Genomic DNA, 8,960 nt, shown 5'->3' on the forward strand with positions numbered 1-8,960 from the left:
GGAGGACAGCGGACACTTTGCTGACTGACACACACCGGGACGGACGGCCAGAGACCTCAGTGTACTGTAACCATGGAGGGGAGCCGGGCACAGTAACTCAGAGCAGCAGCCTACAGTATCCATACCAGACTGTCAAGACAGGAGAGCGAGCTTCACAATGACCCGTTAAATTCCTGCCACCGATGCTTTCTTTGGAGAGTGGCTTGACCATCTCCTAACAGCAGAGGAGACGTGCAGAGAGGCCTTTCATTCGTTTAGTTTCAGTCTTCAGATGGACCGAGTGCCCTCGGCACTTGCCGCTAAGATGCGCTGGATCACGCTGGTGCTCGCCGGCTTGACTTTCTGGGGAAAAGTGACTATTTGTAACTGTTTCGACTACGAAGAGCCAGACTATGATTATTATGAGGAGGACAGAGCGGAGACCATTGACTACAAGGACCCATGCAAAGCTGGTGAGTCCTGCATTCACTCTGGTTTAGTTTTTAATCAAGATATATTGTTGAAATTAAGTGTTTTTGCGCGTCTGTTCGCGTTGATCCTTCCATTGAGCCCGGCTGGCTCCGAGTTGGCACGTGTGTGTGTGTGTGTGTGTGTGTGTGCGTGTGTGCGTGCGTGCGTGCGTGTGTTTGTGTGTGTCTGTCTGTGCATGCTATTCCAGATGCCCCTTTTTTCTGCACACTTCATAAATGACAGGTCAGGGTCAGCGATGATCCCGCGGGTGGATGACACGTGCAGCCCGGTAAAGGTTCCGCTAAGCCCGAGAGGCGCGCGCACACAGCCCGAGCGTGCATCACCTGTGGGCAACATTTTAGTCGTGATTGTGCCCAAAACGTTGGTGCATTTGGGCAGGCTGGCTGTACATGCGCATCTATGTATGTGTCTGTTTGCGCGTGCGTCCAGATGTGAAATCAACCATTTACAAAGATGAGAAACAGCTGGACCCAACTTTACCAAAACAGGCGCCGATGCGCCCTCTTTATTCCTCTCATTTCACACACACACACACACACACACACACACACACACACACACACACACACACACACACACACACACACACACACACACACGGTGATAAACATTTTGTTGGACATTTAATGATAGTGTCTGGGAGCTGCTGTGGAACAACAGTAAACCATGTTCGGTCTCATAAAACATACTGATGTTTGTGTATATAGGAAAAGGAGGGACATCGATACAGATTAATCATAAATGAATCTGTCCATTGTGTTGTCACTGATTTAAAGTTTTTTCTGAGTATTAGAAGTTTATTTATTGCTGCCTGGTGTCCTTGTGAACTCCACCCAAATGAACTCATCTTTCCGACAGAGCCTGGAGATTCACTTAAGAAATGCAGCCCCTGTAATAAATTAAGATTGATATCTTTACTACATAGTTGCATCTGTCCAGTCCATCTACGTAGTTCAGTCTTCATTAGACTAGGTATTCTAAAATGTTCTGTAAAGATTATGACCCCCCTCACAACATTTCATACCATAGTTTGAAAAATAAAGTAGACTCGAATTGAATCACACTTAAGTGCTGTGATTTCCAAAATGTTGGAAATGTCTATACAATGAATAACTGCACTAGACAAAACATACATTCAATCCCAATTTTCAATTCAGTGTTCGGTATTAACGGCTACAGACATAGTTTGATTGGCTTCATTGTCAGCCCTAATTCTGCCTTCATATTGTAGATATTGTTTGTGTGTTTAGGTGCACACAGAATTATGTAAATTTTCTTTTAAAATACGGAAAACACTCTTTTTATGGTCACCGCTCTATCCAGGATATGTAGTCAAGCTTAATGACCAGATTACTATTACTACATCCGTACCAGCATCATTCCTATTTAGCAGCAGGTGGGGTAACCTCCTCACCTCTTCTGTTTGCCTTCTGTTTAGTGCAAAGGTGCAAAAGAGATGTCACACTGTTGTAGGACCAGTAAGCACGACCTTGTTGTTTTGGTTCACGACCTGTCTTGCGTGGAGATGTGTTTGTGTACACACAAACATGTTCATATTTGTCGTTTTAATGGCCCCTAATGTTGTGTGTGATCACAGATTAAACTAATAAAGACCTCCACCCAAAACGCTGACATCCACGTGCTGACCAACACACATTCCTCACATACCAAATACACAAACCTGACGACCCTGGACACTGGCCAAAGGGTGTGTGTGTGTGTGTGTGTGTTTTCATGTGCATGATACACTGATCTCTGTGTGTGATGTTATGTTGATACAGCAATCCCATAACTGTGGTGTCTTTTAAGTCATGCTAAGATCTTACCTTGTGTGCGAGTGTGAGCGTGTGTGTGCAAGAGTGTGAGTGTGTGTGTGTGTGTGTGAGTGTGTGTGTGTGTGTGTGTGTGTGTGTGTGTGTGTGTGTGTGTGTGTGTGTGTTTGGATGGAACCTGGCAAGGTTACAGAGAGACAGTCAGTCTACACATGTTGGAGTAACTGAGCGACTCTTGTAGGTTAAAAAAACAGGGTGAGAAAACCCGGGCAATGTTTTTATTTGCTCGAAATATCAGTGTACATAAAGAATGTATTCATAGATTTCTCACAGCAAATATACACACGCGAGTAGTGCTATCCCATTTTCAAGGTGCAGGTTTTACCAAATCTTTAACATTATCCATCTTATTTTTAAGGTTTTCTTTATGAGATAGTCGACAGTTCACTTGGGAAAGAGAGGGAACAGAAAAGAAGGCGGCAACATGCGCGACATCCCATTTACATGGTACATATTGTGCATGTCGGGTTCAGATTAAATGCAAGTGAAATTATTCATGCACATTCACTGCTAGAGTGCAGTCCTTGTTTCAACAACCGACCAAGGGACATTATGGACATTTTCTGTGGCTACATAACAGCACGCACATGCTTGGATTTGAACACTCTCCAGTTTGCTCCTGTCTCTGTACATTAATGGAGTCATATGCCTCAGGATAGCTTTGGATATGTTGCTTTAAATTGAAAAATGTTCAAATCGAGTGGATGTTTCTTCATGGCAGTTAAAACCAGATCAAATCTACATCTGTTTGCATCCTTACTTAGACTTGGGATTTTATTGTGTGAGGATTTGCTCATTTCCATGTTTTATTTCATTGTATAATGAATACATTTGGGTTCTATACTGTTGGTCGGACAAAAAAGGAACACATGTACATGCATTTTTGGAACTACCGGTATTTATGTTTTAACTTTTTCCATCAATCCATTCACAAAAACTGTAGATGCACAATAGTTAATTTGAATGGAACTGCACTTACAAGTATATAGTGCTTTGTGCTTTTGCCTCTCAATCATGCTTTCATTCATATGTGTGAAGCCGATGGGATTATCTATTACACAGGATGCAAGCTATCCATAAGGAGCAATTTGGGGTTCAGTGTATTGTGTATGTGGCAGGCGTTGGGGATTAAACCGCCAGTATTGTGATCAGTGGACGACCACTCTGCCTGTAGCAACAGCTGCCCTTCACCGCAGTTCAGTAAATACATACAATTACTGTAACACAAGTATGAATATGCCATTTTAATCTCAGTTTCCATTTACACAACCACTCAAAAATCGTCCCCAGTCAACCAAAACACACACACACACACACACACACACACACACACACACACACACACACACACACACACACACACACACACACACACACACACACACACACACACACACACACACACACACACACACACACACGCACACACAAACACACACACCAATATGAGTTTTTCACATACAGTACATCATTTGCAAACATTATGTCCATCCATCCTTAAATTGAAAGACATTTGGGCAGATTATTAGATAATGAAGGCAGTTAATCGTTGCACCCCAAGTGTGGACCCATTTTGTTGTCAGTGTGTTAAGACTTGATGACTGTGTGTGTGTGTGTGTGTGTGTGTGTGTGTGTGTGTGTGTGTGTGTGTGTGTGTGCAGCTTGTAAGAAAGTGGAAGCGCGGCTCATTCCATGCCTGACCCTGTGGCATCGGTCTGAGTGGTTGGTATTCCGCCTCCTGTTTTTGCTGGGAAAACACAAGGGGAATATTTGGCTGTCTGCTTATCTCCTCCGAGTCCCGCGCTGGTAGACAGGAGAACACACACTTCCAGGCCTTTGTGAAGTGATTTCCCCACGCGAGCACACACACACGCACACAGACGCACACACCTGACACACACACATGCAGAGCTCCCTCCATTCACCCGCGCTTATCTCTTCCTGGTTGTCTGCATCCTGCTACTCAGCTGGAGATGACACACACGCGCGCACGCACACACACACACACACACACACACACACACACACACACACACACACACACACACACACACACACACACACACACACACACACACACACACACACACTCTCTCGCACGGACTCGCACAAGCTCCTTTACGCTCACTCAAGAGTCATTCATGCTTCCTTCCAAATCACGGTTCTCATAAAATGCTCACACAAGCAGAGTGAAAGCTAAACAAACCCCCATGTCCGAGTGAAGCTGCGGGTCATTTCTTTAGGAGTGACCCCTGAGACAGACTGCCTGTTCTCTTCTTCAAATACAATAGTGGCGTATACGTAGGAGTGTGCATCAGAATAGCACAACATGCATAATGAACATTTTCTCATGGGCGGACATCTTTGATGCTGCAGCACAGGATTTACAATAAGAATGCAACAATGGTTGTTTGATAAGAATGAGGATTTTAAAGAACATTTTAAAATCAAGGTGCAACATAGTGGTTTTGCTGTCTTCTTCTTCTAGCAAAATCCGAGACTATCTAGAAGGTGCAGCAATGATGCAGATTTACTGCAATACCTTCATACCCGTTTTTCCATCCAACTTGGATTGAGGACTTAGTACATTGTCTGTTTCCTTGCGGGGATCGGAGGGCAGAGTCAGGTTAAAGGGCTGCTGGTGATTTAGTGTTGACTTCATGTGCTTTCAAGTAACAGGAGTAGTTACATCACCGTTTCCATGCGCAGCGTAGACCAAGACCTTCCACTTGAGGGACGATCTCCACCCTGCTGCCCACATCAAGTGCTTTATGTTGACTGACGCTCGCTCTGATGTTCAGATAAAAGTCGACTGTAAAACCTTAGTGGATTGAGTAGAGCTACCGTGCCAATGCTATGCATGACATCGCTGTACTAACATCAAAGGAAACAAAGTTTTGAATAAGTTCAAAAGTCACTGTCATGTTGGTTCATCATAGCTTGATGAATGCATTGATGATGCCTTTGGTTGTTTCTTTGTTTCATTTTCTTTGCTTTGTGCAAACTGTGTAAAAGTGTGTTGTAAAATAGCGATTTTTTATGAACACTTGTCGTCAAAATGACTTTTTTTGTCAAAATCAGTGAAGCAACCGTGGGGAGATATTCACTGATTTTGACATCAAGTGCTCTCCAGAATCGCTGACTCTGCCTTTAATGTCCAGAAAATGAAGACTGACTGATATCTGACCAGAATAGCGAGAACACTGTTAACAGCAGTGATGAAACAGAAGAACATTTAGTTTCCCCTGCACTTCCCAGTTTACAATCTCTGTCTTGCCTTAAAATGATGGTGCAACATGTGATTAGAACTGTTGGCAATTACACTTGGAACCACTCCAGTATATTAGACATACGGACAGACAGATCCAGAGTCAGGTTTTCTGTTACTAGCAGCAACCCTTTAGATCAGGGGTGTCAAACTCATTTTGGTTCGAGGGCCACATACAGCCTCTCTGATCTCAAGTGGGCCGGACCAGTACAATAATGGCAAAATAACGTACATCAACTCCAAATCTCTAGCTTTGTTTTTCAGTAATATGCTTTATCACTCAGTCTACATTTGTAACCTACATTAATACGGATCACAAGGGATCTCTGTGCCCCCCAGGAAATGTCTTAGTAAAGGTTGCTGCTGGCCATGGGAATAGGAGGTGCGGCGCGCAGCGCCGCAGCAAAAATTTGGGGGGTATTTTGCTCAAAGATGCCAATACGCACTAATGAAATAAACAACTGTTTATTTGAATACACAAATACAACAGGCACTGACGTTACAGTTGTCCAATTTTGTTTACTATATGTACAGGGACACATTTTGTGCAAACATGCAGACAGTACAAAATAAAATTTAATAAAAGTGCAACTTCTACTGTTTTGATTTATTTTTAAATACAGAGGTTATTGGTTGTTTTGGAATTCGTTTTTCCCAATTTAAAACTTAAAAAAAAAAAAAAAAAAAAAAAAAAATTAGGAAATAAATCTTGTAGGCCTACACTAGCATGCTCCTGCTCGTTTCGCACGTGCAGAGCCGCGGACACATCGCGCTTGCTAGTACATTAATTGTTCAGCACTAAAAATAAAAATTGTTTTATTTATTTTTTATTTTTTTGGTTTTTACTTTGCCATAAAGCACTGGAGGAAACATTAATAGCGGTGAAGCAAGATTGCCATTTACCATTTCCCACGTTGCTAAAATGTGCTTTTTTTTTATTTAGGCTGCCCCCTAGCGGCTGGAGTGAGCATTTTGGTTATTTCTTTAAAAATTCATATCTCCTCACAGGAATGGGCTAGAGACTTACTTTTTTTTTTGAAATGCTCATAAATGTGTGCTCTACAAATCGCGGGCCGGATTAAATCATCTCGCGGGCCGCATCCGGCCCGCGGGCCGTATGTTTGACACCACTGCTTTAGATCCATAAAAAACCTCAAGTCTCTGTGACTTACAGAAACTTACCAGGAACTTCAGTCCCTTCAGTTTCCTTTTCTCCTAAAATTGTGTTTTTTTTTCCTCCTGGGACATTTATGAAGTTAAGACCGCAATCGAAGATGAGTGAAATCGTGAATCATTTCTCAGTTTCCACTAGTACATTTTGCCTTTATCGTAGCAGCCAAGAATGAATCATGTCTGTTTTTGTCGACATCTTTTTTTAAGTGATTATATGTTTACACTGCCTCGCTTGAAATTGAGTCAGAACACAACTTGATAGGTCCAAAAGCCAATTCAGTTTCTACACTATAGGGTTCATACATTACTGATGATAATGTGGATTGTCTTTTTAGGCAGTTGTAAAACAGAAAAGCCAAATAACCAATATTCCTGAATTCACATGTTTTTTTAGTGTCTGCAGATTTTTTGGAACGTGTGCGTGTGCCTAATGCCCATACCCATGCATACTGTACATGCTCTTTTTTAGTTTTTCAGTCCGAGAGTGAAGCCCACCATGTCGTGACAGTGAGCTGCAGCTACTGTTCACCCCTTCCCCCATTCCTCGGTAGGAAGGAAACTGGAGCAATGTGTGTGTGTGTGTGTATGAGAGTGTGTGTGTGTGTGTGTGTGTGTGTGTGTGTGTGTGTGTATGAGTATGTGTGTGAGCGAGAGGACGAGCGGTCTCACTCATATTATATTAAACAGGATTTTCCCGGGCAGAGTGCTCCTGCCACTGAGCTTCCGAAGTCTTCTTGAGGATTCCCGCCTCAGCACAAACTCATTGGCCGGGCTGAAGCTCCACTGTTTGTGTTGGAGCGTCATTGTTCCGGACACGCAGAACAAGCCATGAGTCAGCACCACCGTCACTAAGTCCCACCTGCCGTGCATTGCTCAATTATTAAATGTCTGCCTGCTTTTATGTCACCTAGCTTTTCCTGGCAGTATTTATAGCAGCAAAAAATTGTTTGTGCTCCCGTTTATGTAAAACGTCAAACCAACTTGGACACAGATGTAGCATCCTTGTGCTGCACTCTTGGCTACGTCCTCAAGGTTAAAAGCTAGCTAGTGCAGGAACAGCCTTCCCTTGATGGGCCTTCATACAACAACCATAATGAAAACCTAAAGCAAGTCCAGTTGCTTTTTACTTAGAACTTCTAGATAGCATGACTTCTCGCCTGAGTATTTCCACAGATGTACGTAAAGTTGAGGTACGAAAACTAAACAATGGCTAGTTTTTTGTCACTATAAAGCATACTTTTAAACACTGTTGGCCATAATATTTCTGTTTCCAAAAGTGCCTCTCATTTTGCCAGGCTTTTAAGATTTCCAACTATTAGCTTCCTACAGCATGATCTGTTGGTCCTTAAAAGTTGAATGTAGAACTGTGTGTTGTGTGTAGCCCATCTTTTCAGACCAATATGCAAAAGTGGGCAGATTGTGCAGGAGGTAGCATGCAATTAACTCAAGAGGGAAATATCAACAGTATGACAGTGTTAAGAGTTAACCATAACAATAAAGTTGTTGATAAGACAGCTGAACAATGAGTTGAGAATATAGCTCCACATTCAGGTGATCAATACATGTATGGTCATCACTACTACTAGCGATCCCCTTTCACATTATTTTCACATTGCCATGAATTTTTTTTTATAATAGACATAGATTGTAGCTGCTTTAACAAACTTTTGGAGCTCTTTCTCGCTGTTTGAAACTGCTTGAATATCTCTAGCTGTGTCAGATTGCATGTCTTAACCGGATTTGTTCACCGTAATCTCTTCATGAAATTCATTACTCATATCGACAGTAAAATAAATGTTATAATCAAACCTCAAATAAATAAGTCCTGTAATAATCAAAGTCATGCAGTAGCACCGGAGCCAGACTGTTCACCATCTTCACAGAGAAAATATCAACTGACATGGTTTTTCCGTTATATACTGTAATGTAATGTAACTTTATTTAAACAGGGACAATGTACAAAAGAAACATTATATCTCTATCATTGTATATCTTTCATTGTACATGTGTTCATGTAAGAGCCTGTTGCCTGCCTGGCTCCTGCAGACCCAGGACACCCTGCTGGTTTGATGGAGCCGCGATCATGTCGCGTCACAATGTCTGGCCAAACCCATGACCTGCAGGAGAGGAATCTCACTGTCAGTAATGTGATTAGGAGGTTACACCATACCGTGTGTGTGTGTGTGTGTGTGTGTGTGTGTGTGTGTGTGTGTGTG

At 42.5% G+C, this 8,960-nt stretch overlaps 1 protein-coding gene across 1 annotated transcript in view; it reads left to right on the top strand.

Annotated features, from left to right (window-relative positions):
* Nucleotides 1-271: 271 nt before the first annotated feature.
* tll1 (tolloid-like 1) overlaps nucleotides 272-8,960 on the top strand; it is a gene marked incomplete at both ends in the record, with an annotated part of 38,819 nt that continues 30,130 nt past the window's right edge. The window contains one exon of the mRNA XM_080029901.1: nucleotides 272-452. Coding sequence (XP_079886027.1) covers nucleotides 272-452 — 181 coding nt within the window. The remainder of the gene's footprint in view (nucleotides 453-8,960) is intronic.

Source organism: Ammodytes marinus, assembly GCF_949987685.1.
Source record: "Ammodytes marinus genome assembly, chromosome: 6".
Classification (NCBI taxonomy): domain Eukaryota; kingdom Metazoa; phylum Chordata; class Actinopteri; order Uranoscopiformes; family Ammodytidae; genus Ammodytes; species Ammodytes marinus.